Genomic DNA, 17,559 nt, shown 5'->3' on the forward strand with positions numbered 1-17,559 from the left:
TTGTCGGTAAGCGAAGGATATCCCTGTTGCTCAAGTCAATCGATCCGACTGGATCCGTGTTCGTGGGTTGCTAGGCCCTGTTTTTGAGCAATTCGTGATGGCGTTGGTGCTGGTCTTGCTTGCCTTTTTCCCCCCTTCGTTTCGAGAATGCATCGCTCCGGGTGTAAATCAGGTGCAGATGCGGGCGAGATAAGAGACTTCTTCAAACACCTCCGGATGTGTGGCGGTTGGGGCCCTGGGGAGAACCTGCCAGGGAAGCCGCTCAGGTTATTATGCAGCCAGGCAGGCCAGTGGCTTGGCCAAGGAATGGCAAGCAGGCCGTAAATTTGGAGGGCACGCCGACCCAGGCGCGAAGCCCCCACCAGGGCCACCAAAAAGGGCCCCGTTGGCCACTGATACCCTTGCTTGGCCACCCCGCCAAGAATGCCGAGAGCCGCGAGTGTGTGCACTGCAGCGGCCACTCCCTGGCGGGATGAACAGGGCAGTAAATGCTGCTCCTTTCGGGCAGCTTGTCAGTCTGTCCGCTATTCCGCCTCACCAGCCACAGTTTATACGCAGAGCGGGTCTTCAATGCAAGTTCTTTCCCATAATTTGTCGCTCTAGATAAATTGACAGTGCTCAGACCGATCCGCTGTATCCATTAAAGTCCGCGGGGTTTGCAATTGCAACTGAGATATTCCCGCCCAGCCATGAGGTTCCTTCCGTACAATTGTACTCGGCAGAGAGCTTCGGTTAACACGTTAAATGTCTATTTTAACTGCTTTATATCTATTTCTGGATTTTTGGTCTGGACTTTGTAGTTTTCGGAATTTTTATTCTCCTCCCCTTGGCCATATGGCCCCAACGTCTGGAAAGATTTGAGGTATGTACACAGTATGGAATACAAAGAGACACTAACGTTCTATGCTTTGGTCCAAGGCAATCTCTGTTAAGCCTGCTCGTTGTCTTCCCCACTTCTTGGAACAATGTAAACAGTCCATTTATCTGAGCACACTGTCCATTTAGTGAGTTCGCAGCATCAAGTCCGCGGTATGGTTCTAGGTAAATTCTCGTTGGCCCATCGTCCCATCTCGTCTCAATTATCGCGCTCTCAACGCTGCATTCAGTCATGCAACTACTTGCCGCGTCACGAGGTCCACCCTTTTCGCAGCTGGACTGGGTTTCGGCGCCAAGTTGACAGCGCCTTGCTGGCATGGGGCTTGGTATTCGGGGCTTGGGGCTTGGGTCACGGCTGCGGAGTTCTTACGTATCGGGACGGAGACGGCCTTGCCATGCCGCCGTTCATCGCCATTCGTGCGCGGGAACCTTGCTTAGCCTCGTTAGCCCTCCTATCAGCACTGATCTTCTTCTGCAGCGGGCCAGCGATATGCCAACTGGAATTCGTGTAACTCGGAGCCGCAGCCGTTCTCCGTTGGAAACGTGTCCGTCACAGCCACCCATCCAAGAAAGGACCGTAAAGTTATATCCAGCAGATACCAAAAGTAAGCTTACACGTACGTGTAGCTGAAGAGTCCACCGACCTTTCGGGCCTTGCTCGTTAGTCCTAACTTCCGCCTAATTGCACCGTATCTCTCTTTGGCCGGAAAGTTGTGCAGCCAAGGAACTGGGCCTTGGCGGTGTGCCGCTTTGCCGAAGGAGAGACGTCACTTCCATTATGGCCCTCCCCCATTTTTGAGGTGTACATTTTCGGGTTAGCTCCCGACAGTGGCTGACCAGGTGAAGAGCTTAGGTTCCAGGTCCCCTCCTCATTTACCAGTTATTGAACAGGTGCTGACGAGTCAGCCATTCACGACGGCAGCCGTTTCAAGATTCGGGTTTCCGCAATAAAGTTCTCAGCAAACACAACGCTGGTATCAGACTCTGTTGGGCCTCGCATTTTCCGAGACTGCAGCCAAATCCCATGTTCCAGGTTAAGCTTGGCCGACTTGGCTTTGGCTTTCTCAGTTGGTTGTCGCTGTCCGTTCCCGCTGAACAAGATTATCCCACCCGGGCGTGCGCCACGAGGATAAATCCTTCCAATCGTCTTGTGCAGCTTCTAGAGCCACCTGCCGACTAATTTCTCCTTATCGGTGGGTGTAAGACAAATATATTCCTCATTGCTCTTCGAGCATGGATACTCATCAAAAGAGGACTCTAGTATCTTCATTCAGGTACGAGCAGGATCTTGTAGTCGCAATCAAGGCTCATCTGAGGATCTACCGGGCTCTGTGCCACCTCCACTGCACAGCGCACTCACACTGAGATGTCCCCAGACGTCGACGCCTTTCCCGCCTCCATCTTTACCCCGTCACATCGATGGGGGTCCCTGGCGTCCAACAAAGAGAAAGGCCGCCGAAGCAACCCACCAACCCGCTTCGACAACCCCACGATCCGTCCGTCGTTCCGATTTTCACTCTCAATGTCGGTCGCCTTCGCACGCTCGTGATTCGGGACAACGAAGAAATTGGGGCAACATGGAATTCGAATCGCCGCCTGGAACCCAGCTGAAATCAGGCAGCTCCCTTCCCCTTATGCCCTGCAGGAGGTATTATCCCATCCCCCTTTTCCGGGCCTCTCCTGTACCAGTGTGGAACGGGAAGTAGGGTCAAGAGTTCGCCCAGGTAAGATAGCTGACCCATCGTAAAACCATGACGTGTGCAATCTCGTTCCCTGTCCATCTTCATCTCCAAAATTTCCTCTCCAAAATCCACTTCCCGCCAAGATGGCCTGTGGACCCCTGGAGACAAAAGGACCCTCCCCCGCCTGCTCCGGACCCAAGTTTCCATGTCGCGTGATTGAAAGGGGGTGCATTTCCTTGCGCGAATCCTAGAAATATCAAGAAGTGCGGGTTCTTGGCCGTACAAACGAGCCTTCTCGAGGGATCCAAGACTTGGTAGTGCAAATGCCAATACCCATCTAGCTTGCTCGGTTATTTTGGCAACGGCAATTGCTGGCTCCTTTTCTGTCTCTTTTTGCTGTCGTCCTAATTCCAATCCCCAACAACCGGCGACACCATGGAAATGAAATTTTTTTGAGTTGTCTGCCGGCCGGCCAAGACTGACGGGACCTAAAAAGGACGCGCGTCATGTCTCCTCCAGCTGTCCCACTCTCGGAGGAACGAAAAACGGCGAGCCGCCTTCTTTTTCGCCCGACGCTAACATCTTTAATTGGAAGCGGGGCCCGATCACAATCCTCCTTTCTTTCTCTTGCCCTTCAGTGCATTCTTTTCCCTTTTCGTTGTTTTCTGCGCTTTCTCAAGGGTGGGGGGGAGGATTGATTGCGTGTCTTGGCAAGCGCCACGTTTCATTCGGCTCCACGGTTGCGGCGTCCCCTGGGGGTTCAACAAGCTTTCTCCTTTGGGTGTCGTCATGACACCAACCTCTCCATCTTTTGAGCGGTCGGATTGTCGAGGAAATTGAAGCAAAACAGTTGAAACCAACGAGGCCTTTCGTTGGTTACACAAAACACCAAAGATTTGCGTTTCTACGTCGCAATGTGCGAAGGATTTTCCATCGGACCATAGCATGTTTTTGCGCGAATCATTCGCGGTTTTCCGGGCCTGGCAATGCACGTCCCGCTGGAAGAAAATAGAACAGAAAAAGGGGCCACTAACGCGCGCGTGTGGCACAACCCCCCACCTCCCGATGATGGCTGCCACTCTGACTGATCCACTGAGTCTCTCTCAACGGTTACACCAGTCAGACGCTATTCCCGCGGCCTTGTAAGGCTCCCCGGATTTAAATTCATTAGCAATATGGCCAGAATCGTGAGATTCGTGACAGGGGTTGTTCGGACAAAAGTACTGTCTATGCCTCTTCTCCTGGGACGCTCATATTCTAATGACGCGTCGTGCTGTTGGTTGCGATGTTTGTACGCCTTCTCGTCGGAACAAGATTCCGTTCCTGGGATCTCTCTCGGTCTAGAACACTGCTACTCCATAAGATCGGAGGCAACATCTACTGCTATTCCCATCAATCCCTGAGGGTTGAAATGACGGGTTGCGTGTTCGAGCCTCGTGACCCTCCCCCAGCAACTTGAATCACTAACCGTGAACCCTGACGAAACGCATCTGACCCACAATGATGCCGTGGGCCAAGGAGCTGCAAGGTACCGGTGATCGTGAATATAATTGTCTACCTAGTTATCTCCTGGGCCTTGGAGATTGTTTCCATGATCACCCCCTACTGGCAAGCCAGCATTGAAACAAATGATGCAAGAGTGAGAGAAAGACTAAAACTTGAAACTTGTGCCCGCGTCATCGAGACACTCCACAGAAGCCTCGCTGGCGGAAAGGCCCGTTTCCATAGGGAGAGATTGTCGATCGGAGCTGGGAGTCTAAGGGGTTGGCGCTCACACGAGACTGGCATCCTCCGACCTTGTTGTCATGGATTCCGGTGAGAGGAGAGATATGTCCTTTGGCATTCATGGAGCCAGAACGGGATCGCAGTCTATCAAAAGGGTAGAGGGCCGAATGTTCGAGTCAAGAGGATGCAAGTCCATGCCTGATCGGTGTTTCTTCAACCCGACTCTTCAATCACCCAAATCACGGCGTCTACGTGTCCAGGCAAAGCGATATGAGCTATTCCATACTTTGGCCGACAGCTGGCCTGGTAGTCATTGACCACCTGCGAGTCTGCTGCAAGGAAGAAAAACAAGGCGGGCACCCCAATGGGCCAATACTAAGGGTCAAGGCAACCGTCATTTCATCATGTGTGCCTGATATCTGGGGCACGCAGCGTCCTTCAGAGGGGTAACATTACAGATGGTAACATTACAGGTCCGGGACCATATATACCCCGACTTCCCATTAGGTTTTCAGCGAAGTAGCAACAGCCACTTGGTTAAACGGAGTCCCTTCCCACCTTCGCTTCAATTCAACAGGGTCAAGGTTCAATCCTTGATCTGGTTTTTTTTATTTCTTTGTTCTTTTTATTATCCATCAATTTGTCTTCTCCGTTTTTCCCTCTCTGCCCTTCAACCGAGGCGTATATACGGATTTTGTTCATTTAATTAAGTGTAGTAAGACCAGATGTATTGGAGGTCATAGGAGATATCGAACCAACAAAATAATGACAGATCCAGGACCGACTGTTATTTCTCGGGGGAACAAAGAGAAGGTGATAGCGATACGCTGGACAATTACGTACAGCTAATTGCGTGGACTGACCAAACTACCGGTGTCTGGATTTGCAGTTTCGCTTGGAAATAAGGAGCAAGCAACATCGAGGCCATTTAACACTGGCAAAGCTTGAATGAGCCAATGACAAGACCTGCCTCCGTAAAACCTTCACCGCGCGACCCTAAAATCAACATTTAGTTATACTAGTACGATAATTAAGAGTAAGAAATGACTGTCTAGAACCGCCTGCCGAGGCGCTACGAAAGGACAAAAAACTTGACGTCCTGCGCGCGGAACAGGGTACGGACATCTTCAAAGTGAAAATCGAGGTTGACCTCGGTGCTGTTCATCATCCACGTCTGGGGGATCTTGCAGAGCAGGCGGACCTTCTTGAGGCGGGGGAAGCGCTCGCCAGCGTCGCGGGCGAACTGCGTGAACATGTCGAGGAACTTGACGCGGTAGTTGTGGCAGTTCTGGTAGTACAAGATCATGTCCTGGGGCTGCCAGTCGTCCATAGCGTCGAAGTGGTGGATGTTGAACCACCAGTAGTCCTCGAGGGTCAGCTCGACGAGGTTCGGGGGGAGCAAGTCGGCCAGCGGCGTCGCGTGCGTGCCGGGCAAGGGCCTGTACAACGCAGCGAGTTGCACGCACAGCTTTTCAAGCCGCCGCAGCTCGGGCAGCGACTTGAGCCGGCCCTCGGGCCCGAGTAGGCTCTCGTAGCCGGCCAGGGTGTGCCACCCCACGTCCAGGTGCCGCAGGTTCTTGTGCTGCACCAGCGCCGCGTCCAGCGACTCCGGGTCTCCTAACGACAGGTCCCCCGGGTCCACCCCGTAGTCCGTGTCCCACTCGCGGCGCGGCGTCATGTAGAGCGTCTCCAGGTTCGGCGCGTTGTGCAGCAGGTGGTGGAGGTCGATGGGGCTGGTCACGCTATTGTGCAAGTAAATGTGGCGAATCTTGGCCAAGTAGAGGTCATCGCCGCCATCGCGGCCAGGTGCCGCGTTGATCCAGCAGCCGTCGTCGACGCTGACCTCGAGTGTCTTAAGATTGGGCAAGGCGTCATACAGTGGCCAGTAGTGGCTGAACCGGGCACCGTAGACGTGGTCGAGATCGCAATGGCAATCATTTCTTTCAAAGTGGGCTTGCACCTCGGGATCGCCCTGGAGAAGCAGGGTCCCAACCTTGTGAAGAGGAACAAGATCTGGGTCCTTACAGGTGTGGACGCACGATTTGGAAAACCTCTTCAGGTCATTTAACAGCGTCGCATAGCAGGGCTCCTTGTCCGATATGGGCAGCTGCAAGAAGAGAGTCTCGAGCCTGGGCAGGAGCATCAAGATTAAAAAAAGCATGCGCTGCAGGTCATCGTGACAAACGCTGGCGCTCGCGTTGAGGTTCGGGAGTATCATGTCGATGAGGCTCAGCAAATTTCCTATGCGGTCCACGATGGCGGCGAGCTCGGTCGCGGGCTTGCAACTGCGCAGTAGCCTGCTGATGGCGCGGCGCGCCTCGCGGATGACGGGCTCGCTCGTCAGGGTGAGGTGGCAGGACAGGAAGCGAGCCCAGGTGCCGTAGGAGGGGGTTTCGACGAGGGTGCGGAAGAGCAGGACCACGGCGTCTTCGTCCAGGATGGTCAAGACGCGGTAGAGCAGCGGTCGGGCAGCGGCTGCCCAGCGACGTGAGACGAGACACAGGCTGCACAAGCCACGGCGGTTGCGCGTCAGGGAATACCTGAATTTCATCAGAGATAGTTATAGAATGGATGAGAAGTCACATCAAGGTCTTTCAAGTTGATTTTGCTCCATTTTTTGTCGGAGGGGAAGTTGACGAGCTTACCACGCCTCTCCGGGAACCAGCTTTGCGTAGGATACCGGGCGTGTCTCGCCCAGTTCGGGCGGCTGAGGCACGAGGCAATCGAGGATCATGTCGATGATTTCGGTGGGCATCGACTCGAGCCGCGCAGCGGGCCTCGCCAGCGAAAACTTGGCGTCGGAGCCATCGGACAAGGGCGCTTGAGTCGGCAGCGACAGCGGCGTCGTCATCGCGGTCGGCGCCATTTTTGTCGCAGTCGTGCGGCGTGCCGTCGGCCGCTAAGATAATTTCCGAACGTGACTATGTTTTTAGAGATGGTGAGTGAGACCTGCAGGGATAAAATAATTCCAGGTGACGTCGGACTGAGGCTTTTGTTTGACTAGGGCCAGCTGATGAGTCAGTTGGGCGCCCCCGACCCCGCCTTGAGTGGCAAGAACGCTAACCCGCGCGGCACACAGCTGTCAGCAGCTGTCAGATTTAATGGATGCGGTTCGTTGGGACGGAACGTGGAAGCTGAAGTCGGATGGGAGAAACACACGTATGCGAGCCTGGAAGTGGTTTATATCACTATTTTGGGTTGTCGGCTGTGAGTATCAAGTTTTTGAGATGCAGGCAAAGAGCAACACAACGTGGACAGACTCTGACGATTGTTTACATAATTATTTGTGTTGTACAGTTCTCAGGTCGCGTTTTTGTTCTTATTCGTGACATGTGACAGCGGGCATATTTGAGCCACGCTATGTGGTTTAAATACAAAAACTTGGAAAGGCGCTCTCTATGATTGTCTAAAATAGAACGAGAACGAGGATAGACTTTGAAGAAGCCAATTTTTCCGTTCCCGCGGTTGCCCCACTCGTGATAAACAGAGAGTTCCGCGGCAATATTGAGATATTGAAACGTGAGCGACTCCCCCAACTTGCAAGGCATTCTACAAACTTGCCGTGTTTGTTAGAACAGTATCTGTGTGTCTTTCTGGTACTACCGCCGGTGCAACTTGGGGGAGGGCGAATCCAGTCACTGCATGACCCAGTGAGTGGCAGAGGCTATATAAACACCTAACCAACATAATCTCGTACTAGGTACCCATAAGATCCGAGCAGGTGATATGATCAATAGATGCGGCTGCGGCCCGGGGGGCCGGCTCCGGGCGAATCATTCGCCACGCAGCGTCCCCGCTGGCACAAACAGTGTGACCAGGTGCCCGTGTAGGAACGCCAGGAATTCTGTGGCATTTGCGCTTGAGCCTCTTTGCCTTTTTAGCCTGGGTACGCTACACACCGTGAGGACCAGGCGAGGAACTAGCCGCTTCTATTAATTATTCCGCGTTGGTAGTTCTACGGGATATCTCCGCTTCTCCGCCTCATCTGACCTTGTCACACAGTCGACGAGTAGACCAAACTCTCGGAAACCGCCAGACATAAGCGACAGCAGACTATCAACTAACAGCGGAAGTTATCAAACTGAGACTGATGAGGCAAATAACCAGATCGAAATTCTCGCCGAGCACTTCGGCTTTTAGCGCGGCTAACACTACTGGTACCGAACTTATCCCTATCATGGGTTACACCTCGACAGCTTGGGTCTTCAAACATCTCAATCCGGAAAATAATCTCAAATACCTGATCCATGACTACTTTTCCCACCTGTCTTCCAAAATACCTCTGTCCAAAGCATGCAACAACTTGGGTATCAAGCCAGCTGTGGCATCGGAGCACCCCAGACAGCCGACCGCTCTAGCTACTCTATTTCCGAAACTTCTGAAGACAAGAGCTCAATGGACGACATAATAAGCAAGGCAGGCACCCAAGCCGCACTGAAGGTGACTTACCGCACAAATGAACACCACGCTGACGCGTGAGAACCCATACCAGAGGCCCAAGCAGGACTGCGACAGCTGCGGCGTGGCCATCGACGTGGTCCTGCTCACGGAATACCGCGACGGAAGACAGCTGTGCGGGCCGTGTTTCCAGCGGCGGCTCGACGAGACGCCGGGGGGAACCGACGGCGGGTTCTATCCGAGCCATTTCGAGGAGGCCATGTACGGCGTGGACGCGCCGGGTCTAGGTTCAAACGAGAGCAGCAACAACAATGCCGGCCAGGGGCAACAGCAAAACCTCAACACCGTACTGCATCGACAGCAACCTGTACTGACAAGCATCAATAACAGGGCTGAAGAAGATAGCCGGAGAGGCGGGGCGACGCAACAACGGCAGAGAGCTGCTACCACCGCCCAGCTTGCAACAAGCACGATGGCGCCCATCTACCAGAGCGAGCTGCTGGTGGCGGGCGGCCCGGCGCCGTTTCAGTGGGAAGCGTCGGCAGCCCACCACCGGCCTCTTCTTGGACCACACAACCACGACAACTACAACCAGAACATCACCACCGGAAGGCCGCCGCAGCCAACAGCACCAGTGCCAGCACCACCATGGCCACTGCCGCTTACATACGGGGGATACAGACCACAACTTGCACCCGCCAGACCCATCCCTTCTCCCTTCCCCCCCCAAAACAACCCCCCGGTCCCAGCCGCACCCGCAGCAGCGGAACCACCACCACCACCGCCGCCGCCGGTTAGGAAATGCAAGAAATGCTCCAACCCGGCCCGCCCCGGCGGGATCCTGCACTGCCAGGCGTGCACGGACCGGTACCGGCGACGCAAGAACCAGAAGAAGGCCCAAGGCCGGTGCGTCAACTGCGGCAAGCCCAACGACAACCGCCGGTTCGTGCACTGCACGGCGTGCCGCAACCGCTCCAAGGAGAAGTCGGCGGCTAAGCGGAGTCTTGAGCGTGCGAGAAGGGAGAGGGCGGAGGTTTTGAGGAAGGGGAAGGGGAAGGGGAAGCAGGGGCAGGGGCAGCAGGTTGGGGGTGCTGGCGGTGGAGGGGGGTCGGTGGTTGAGGTTGTTGAGGCGGAGGCTGAGGAGGCGTTGGTCTCTTCTGGTGGGATGGATGTGGATGATTGTAGCCTGGGGGGGAGTAATTGATTGGTGTGTATTGGATTTTTGATGGTGGATGTTTGAGAGGTTGCTCAAAGGGGAGGGATTGGGGCTGCTATTTCTTTTTCCCTGTCTGTTTATGGTTGGGAAGCAACGGTACAGACAACATGGGTTTGGCCATGCAAATGCGGCCGTGTTGTTAGCTTTAGTCACTTTCTAACAATTATGTAGTTTTGTTGGAATAACATAAGTCAGGTGGTCTGCTTATGGAACACCCCTGGATTTGGAACAAGGTTTGTCATCAAGGACTTGCCGCTCGCCACCCAACTCACCTATTTCAATCGCTTGCAACTCGACCAATTCTGCTTCAATACTTATCTTCTTTTCTCCATTCAATTGAGAAATGAAAGATGAAGCGATATACTTAGTTGGATTTGCAGAATGCGCTGGCAGAGTATGCAGAAACCGGCTTACTCCGTAGCTCTGCTGAAAATCACGGCATCCCCCCTACTACTCTCTTTAATCGGGTTCGTGGTTCCGAGCCAGCCTCCAAGGCCCAAATTCTTAATCAAAAGCTTTCTCCGGCTATGGAAGAACGCTTAACCGAATGGATTCTATTCCAAGGGTCGCTCGGTCACCCTCCAACCCACGCCCAAATTCGGAAACTAGCTAGAAGAATGCTCGAAGATAACGAGACCCTCTGAAAACGCTGGACTAGCCGGTTTTTGGCTAGAAATCCATCTATTTCTACAATTAGGCCTCGGAGAATCCATGCAAACCGTGCTGATCGAGCCTGTGAGGCCGTTATCCGGCCTTGGTTTGACTATTTGAAGCCTCCAGGCGTGGAGGCTATTCCAGCCAAGCATAGGTATAATATGGATGAAACTGGCATTGCTTCTGGCATTGGAGATAACGGCCTGGTTGTTGGATCTAAGGAAAGAAAGAAATTCCAGAAAAAGAAGAAAGGAGACCGAATTTGGACCTCGATTATCGAATGTATTTCCGCTGACGGCCGGTATTTGAACCCAGTCGTCATTTTCAAAGGTGGAAGCCTTCAACAACAATGGTATCCACGCGATTTACAGCCATTTAAGGACTGGAAGTGGAAACCCACTGAAAACGGCTGGTCTGACGATGATACTGCCGTCGCATGGCTCCGCAATATCTTTCTTCCAGAGACTCGGCCAGCTACCCCCTCGGAGAAGCGCCTCCTTATTTTAGATGGCCACGGTAGTCATACCACCGAAGAATTCATGTGGCTAGCCTTTTCTAATAACGTACAATTGTTATTTCTACCAGCCCACACCTCCCACGTTCTCCAGCCCCTGGATTTATCGGTTTTCGGCCCTCTAAAAGCCCGGTACAGAGCCAAGCATAACGAGGTTGTTTCCGGCTTCGACGAAGGCACTGTTGCTGAAAAGAGGGCCTTCCTAGAATGCTACCGGCAAGCCAGGGTCTATGGAATGACTGAATCTAATATCAAAGCCGGCTGGAAAGCTACAGGCCTCTGGCCGGTCAGCCTCAGGAAGCCCCTAAGCAACGGCCTTGTTATTAAGAATTCTAACGGCGACGTTGGTCAACTGACCTCTACGGTTTCTATAGACCTTCAAGAGGTCCATAACCCCATTCTAAATAAGAATTCGGAGGGCCGGCCTATATGGTTTACCCCTAAAAAGCCGAAGGATTTCCGTATTCAGGGGCAGGTTTTTCTAGCCGGCCAGAAACGGACTGCCAACGACCGACTTTTCATACGCAAGGCCGCAAAAGCCTTCGATTACGTGGTTTTCCAACTAGCCAATACGGCGCATCAATTGGAGGCTGCAGAAAAAAGCCTAGAACGCACAAGAGGCCGAAAGAGAAGGAAGGTCCAAGTCGACCCTAATACGCAGTTCGCTGGAATTGAGGAGGTTCGTGCCTCACAGAGAGAGGCTGGCAGAGAGGACCTTAGTTATTCTGAAAGAGAAGAATCAGGAGAATCCGATACTGAAGACTTCATCATTGTAGCTAATTAATTGACAAAGTTGTTGGCAATTGAAGTTTGTGGTGTTGTGCGGGGTCCGATTCAGGGGCTGTTCCATAGGCAGGGGTGTTCCAAAAGTCCCCCACCTGACTCTTACTGGAATGACGCGCTGATCCAAGGAATGCGGCTCCGCATTCCTGGCCACAGCAACGTCTGTGGAGGAGCGGGCCTGACAGATGCATATATATTGGCCTACGCCCACCTGTTCAGATAGATAAAAAGACAGAAAGACAAAAACGAATCCATCACTTGAACCACCACCTTACGGCGCGCAGCGCGCCATGCTGTTTCCAGTACCGGTACCCTGGTGATTCCTACAAGTTTATTGTTGTGTGTAGGTAGGTACCTTGATAGTCGCACCCGATACTTCTTTCTAGCCAAGTCCGTATTGGTCGTAGATCCTGAGCAAGGGGTGAGCCGCACTGAGGGCTGCCTGAGCCGAGGTGAGTCTAAGGAATTTGCCACGGCTATACTTGCGGGGACCAAAATTGGGCCGGTGTGGTTGTGGTTGCAAGGGCGAACCTGGCCCCAGTTTTGCCCCCCTGAACGTAACGGTTGCTTTGCTTCGCCACGTAACTACCGTTTTCTCTTTTCCATCCAAGAAATCACCGTTGGTGCGGGTCAATAAGAACCTTGAGATGGTGTGCAGAGCGTTGGAGCCACCGTTGGAGAGAGACCAGCGAGAGACTCTTCACCGTGCTGATGAAGTCACACGACTTGGTTCGGTGAGTCCCTGCCATGTTTCCGAACTTACAGTTTGAGCACTGTCATATTGACACATGGGCTTCGCTGCAGGTATTGGCAGACCGGATGTTGATGGCCAAGCACCATTGCTTCAGGACTGCGGCCGCGTATTGGACCTGAGAAACAGCCATTGCATGACCCCAAAACCGACAAAGAGAATTTCCATTTCCTCCTTCAGAGCTGAGCGATTGCCGCCTTAAGCTGAGCTAGTCTAAGCAAGAGGTCATTTTTGGGTTACCCCGGTTATACTTGCCGTGGTCTGAAAATGGCAGTGGAGTTGTGGGGATGCTCTTCTGAGCCCAATTCCGGGGCACTGGTGCCCCGCCACCTGGCCACCCCGTCTCTTTCCTTACTACCAGAGCAAACAATTACCCGGCCTACCTACTAATGGATGAGCCATATCACGGTGCGACCTTAGGTCCTTGGTTGGTATGATGTGGTTGTACGAGGAACTCAATTATGGTGGGGCACCAGGAGCCCAGATGTAGGCGACTGGTGCCAAGGCGCTAGTGCCTGGTGGTCAGCTGCGGCACGTGCTAACGCACGTGCCACAGAGCATGGCACAGGTCGTGCCTGTGACAAACCATTCGGTGTGACGACGGCACGGCCTAGCGACACGGGCTAACATAGCTCTAGCGGTCGTGACTTGGAAGTGTGCAATGGAGAAAGGGATAGGGAAAGGATGACGCAGTCACAGTTGCCTGCTCTAACTATATGCCTATTATCGCTCGCCCGCTGCTACTCGTGAATATAAGGATGAGTCCTTCCTTGGAGAACAGAGCAGGTGCCAAGTCAGCTGCCTACCCGGGGCATAAGAATCGGCTGCAGATCTAATGACGCGTATAAAGTTTGCCTAAATAGATATCTGAATGGTGTGCGCAAAGAGAAGTCTCATGTAAGAGAAGGCAGGTACGCCTGATCAAGGTGGTCACAATGAAGGCAACAAGAAGGGAGAGCAATGACTGGCAATGATGTAAAACTTCAACCTGGCCCTCGCAAAGGAAGGTGGGCGAGGGCCGCTGCTTATATACATGGTTGGGAGACTCAGTCCAGTGTGTGCTGTGGAAGCGTGGTACCACAGTGTGGCTCTGGTGACTGGGCTAGCTGGTGACAGGTGGTGGGTGCGCACGGGGAGTGTGGGTCGAGGTTCTTTTCCTTATCCGTACGTCTCAAAGCTTGTGATAGATCGCGGCTAAGCCTAATGTAGTCTACATTGGCACGCTTATCGATAAGGCTCGAAGACCACCTTCGAGCCCCGCGCCACATGCTGTAAAGAAACCTTTCCTTCTTCATACTACAAATATACTATTTTGGCCAGCACCGCTTGCGCCCTTTATGCCTCAGGTATTGCCACGCTCGTCACAATGACCCGTTTTCTCTCTTTGGGTAGTCTTCTTGGGCCTTGCTTTTGTGTCCTCGGGGTTCTCGTGGCCGAGACGGTAGATATTTTTCTACTACATCCACAACAGCTTGTTCCAAGGCGGCGGCCAGTCTCATTCGTGCTTCTACGTTGTCGGGGTCCTCCTGGAACCCCTCAAAAGCTTGTTTCCACTTTCTGGCGGCCTGTTGTTGAAATTCCACTTGCTCGGCTTGCAGGCGGTGGAACTCCTGGATTTTTAGGTTTCTGTGGATAGCATAGTTGAGCGACGGATAGCTGTATAGAGTGCCTTCAGCGCCCTCTCGCAGGCGTCCTCTCGGTTCGGTCCTTTTAACTCGGAAGACTCGGATAACTCGGGCGCTTCCGCCAGTCTCTTCTTCCTCAACCCTTTCAAACGCTGCTTCGTCCATTTTTAGGAATACCCTAGCCACAGGCTGGGCGTTTCTACTTGGTCCCAGTGGTCTTTGGGGAAAGCAATCGTGCGTAAGCTTATCGGGTAGGTGAAAGTAGCATCCATTATCGTAATAGGAGAACTACATTATAGTGTAATGTTGGGGGTTGCCGGAGTCCATCTTATCGGTATTCTAGCAGTGGGGCTGGTGTTGTAGTCGGATCCATCGATATAGGTCTACCTGCTCGAGTCGAAGCCCTACCACATGGACTCTGTTTTGTTCCTCGAATTCCTCCTAGATTTCGATCCTGGAGTACTCAAAAACCTCTTCTAGGTCTACTACGGATCCTTCTAGATCTTGGGGTAGTCGGCGTCGTACCCTGGTCCTGGGTCCTCCCAGAGGTTTTCTTCGTTGACAATTCGAACGCGTCGATCGACATCGGCAAAACTAACACGTTTTTGCTCAGGGACCGGTTTCCAATCCTGGCCTTCCTTCGGAAGGCGGCAGTCCTTCGCCTAGTGTCCCTTTGTACCACAGCGATTGCACGTATCGTTTTTTCGATCGTGGGGTACTTCTCGTTGGGCTGCACTGGTATCCATGGGTCCTGGGTGTACCCCTGAGGCGGTAGACCTGGGTTGTCCTAGGTTCTTTCGGGGGTTGCGGCAGTCTTTCGCCCAATGTCCCTTTCTGCCGCAGTTGTTGCAGGTGGAAAAGCGCTCTCGGCCGCTTGCCGTCCTCTTCCTGCATCTCCCTTCTTCTCTTGGCGTCTTTTGAATTGTCGATTATTGATATTAGTAGCCTTAAGCACATAGTTTTGGAGATTGTGTTTGTCTCGATCAATCTTCAAGATCCCATCCTTGATTGTCACGGTGTGGCCTGTGCGCACTGAGCACCACTACCTATTTCTCCGCGCCCTGCGCGGACCCGGCGATAGATTCCTTTCTCTTCCTTAGCTTTAAATTCACATTCGTTGCTGCCTTCAACCATTGACATCCCTACTGCGTAAGGCGGGCCGTCACATTGATGTTGTCTTTTAGCCCTTGGTAGAAGGCTTCTTTCAAAGCTTCTTCATTATAGGCGGTATTATCCTTTTCTAGCTGGAACGCAGCTATATACTCCGCCGCAGACTTGGTTTGTCTTAGCTTGCGGAGGCGTGCTCTGGCTTGATAGCTTGTATTGGTTTTGCTAAATATATTTGCGAGTATACCTTCGAATGCTCTAAGCCCTTTGAATGCACTATTCGGACCCTCCGGACCGTTTTGCGCCACTATTTCGACCAACGGAAGTGGCGTAGTCCACGGCGGCCTTCGTTGACCGATTGTGATGCCCGCCAACGGAATGCACATTGCAAGGCTTGGAAGCCTAGGGAGCAAGAGCTTGTGGAAAACACCATATACAGTGATGAGTGCAGCGTACAAAACAACCCTAACGGTGGCACAGGCTGGGTCTTTCGCTACGGCCACGAGAAGTTCAGAAAAGACCTCGTAAATAAGACCCAACAGGCCGCTGATTTATCCTTCATGGTGTATGCCTGGATCCGTAAGGGTCCAGGCGGCAAGAGCCCGCTTGTGTTCATGGAGAGGGATCCCCAATCAGGGTGGGCGACGAATAACAATATTCGCGTATTTGTCAGCGGATAATTCCGTAACGTGTGTGATAAGCGAGATGAACAGACAAGCGAGTTGAACAATTTCCACAACCTCACCACAACTACCCTCAATTACACAACCACAACACTAGGAAATAACAATAACTGAATCGGAAACAGATGAATCAGACGATTCTGCAGCCTCCTTGCACGTACGTGCATTATGGCCAGGCTTGCCGCATACGCCACAGCATCGAATCTTCGTACGAGACCCCCCTGCACCACCACCATTTTGTCGTGTTTCCTGGACCAACTGCCCACCCACAGCCTTCTGATCCAGTAGATCCTGTGCCTCTTGTACAGTAAGTGATCCTCCAAGCCGAACACGTGTTTTCTTGGCTCTCCGTCGCTTACTAAGCCCCTCATTGGCCTTCCGAAGTGCTGAGACCTCTGTACGCAAAAGAGCCACCTCGTGCATCATAGCCATCGTACCTTTGGCTAATCGATCCACAGCAGTCAGCATTGGTGTTGGAGAGCTGCCCTGATGGTTGGAAATTCGAGTTTTGATGAACGCTGACTGTGAGGCAGCCTCTCTCGGGTTTTGTGGCGTTTGGGAGACCCAAGGTAGCGATGTAGTTGGGCTTGTAGCTGGGGGTGTTGGAGTCCGAATACGCACATCCAGCTTGGATATCACCCTCTCTGGATCGTACGGCACAAGGCCGGCTCCAGCAAACCCCCCCTGGATATTCCTTTCCGTAACCGAAGCAAAAAACGCCTCTCTAAACCCACAAAGAAATTCCAGCTTGCTAATATGTGTGATGTTCATCCGCATCAGCTGCTCAATCTGACAGCCGTACGCCTTCTTCAACGGCCCAAAGCAACCAACATCCAATGGCTGAAGTAGGTGTGAAGAGTGCGGAGGCATACAGAGTGTGATGATGTTGTGCTCCCGGCAGTAAGTCTCGAATTCTTCGGAGTGGTGGCTATCGTGGCCGTCGAGAATTAACAGTCGGTATATTCCCTTCGTACGAGATGCTGTGTGGAAATCGAAGTGCCGAATCCAATCCATGCCTTTCTCATTAGTAGTCCAGCCATTGTCGGTTGTTGCGATACGCCAGGTACCCGGAAGGTTGCACTCTTGATACCAGTTAGCAAGGTGATATTGCCCAGCTAAGATAATGAATGGTGGGATAGTCCAGCCTAGAGCATTCACTCCTTGGATGACTGTAGCCCACTCTCGATTACCAGGCTGGGCTTGCTTAGCCCTACCACGGCCATCAGAGGTAGTAACTACCATAGCGGGGATGATAATGCCCATCATAAAGCCGGTCTCGTCGAAATTGTACAAATCTTCGTCAAGGATACCGTACTTGGCCTTCGTGTTGTGCACAAGCGCAAACCACTCGCGAATAACTTTTGGATCTTCGCATTTGGCCCTCTGGTAGTCGTATTTACGCGTAAAACGCGTCCGAAGTTCTGGCTGGCGCTTGACGAAGTTGTGAGCCCAGCGTGTACCGACAGAGGGCGCGTCGCGTTCGCGTAGCAATCGATTGGCCATATCTTCTACGTACGAAAGCCGGGGATGAAATGCGCGCGCACA

General features: G+C 52.8%; 2 protein-coding genes across 2 annotated transcripts; one reads left to right on the top strand and one right to left on the bottom strand.

Annotated features, from left to right (window-relative positions):
* Nucleotides 1–5,355: 5,355 nt before the first annotated feature.
* On the bottom strand, nucleotides 5,356–7,134 carry B0T26DRAFT_645418 (uncharacterized protein; the record flags this gene model as incomplete). The annotated part of the gene is made up of 2 exons (XM_060437715.1): nucleotides 5,356–6,823; nucleotides 6,929–7,134. The coding sequence occupies 2 exons, from the start codon at nucleotides 7,132–7,134 to the stop codon at nucleotides 5,356–5,358; spliced, it is 1,674 nt and encodes a 557-aa protein (XP_060296464.1).
* Nucleotides 7,135–8,739: 1,605 nt separating this feature from the next.
* B0T26DRAFT_872089 (uncharacterized protein) lies at nucleotides 8,740–10,019 on the top strand (the record flags this gene model as incomplete). Its single annotated transcript, XM_060447949.1, has 1 exon — nucleotides 8,740–10,019. One exon carries the CDS (start codon nucleotides 8,740–8,742, stop codon nucleotides 9,883–9,885), a length of 1,146 nt encoding a protein of 381 aa, XP_060296465.1. The 3' UTR covers nucleotides 9,886–10,019.
* Nucleotides 10,020–17,559: the final 7,540 nt, after the last annotated feature.

This window comes from Lasiosphaeria miniovina (genome assembly GCF_030549165.1).
Source record: "Lasiosphaeria miniovina strain SMH2392-1A chromosome Unknown B0T26scaffold_4, whole genome shotgun sequence".
Taxonomy (NCBI): Eukaryota; Fungi; Ascomycota; class Sordariomycetes; order Sordariales; family Lasiosphaeriaceae; genus Lasiosphaeria; species Lasiosphaeria miniovina.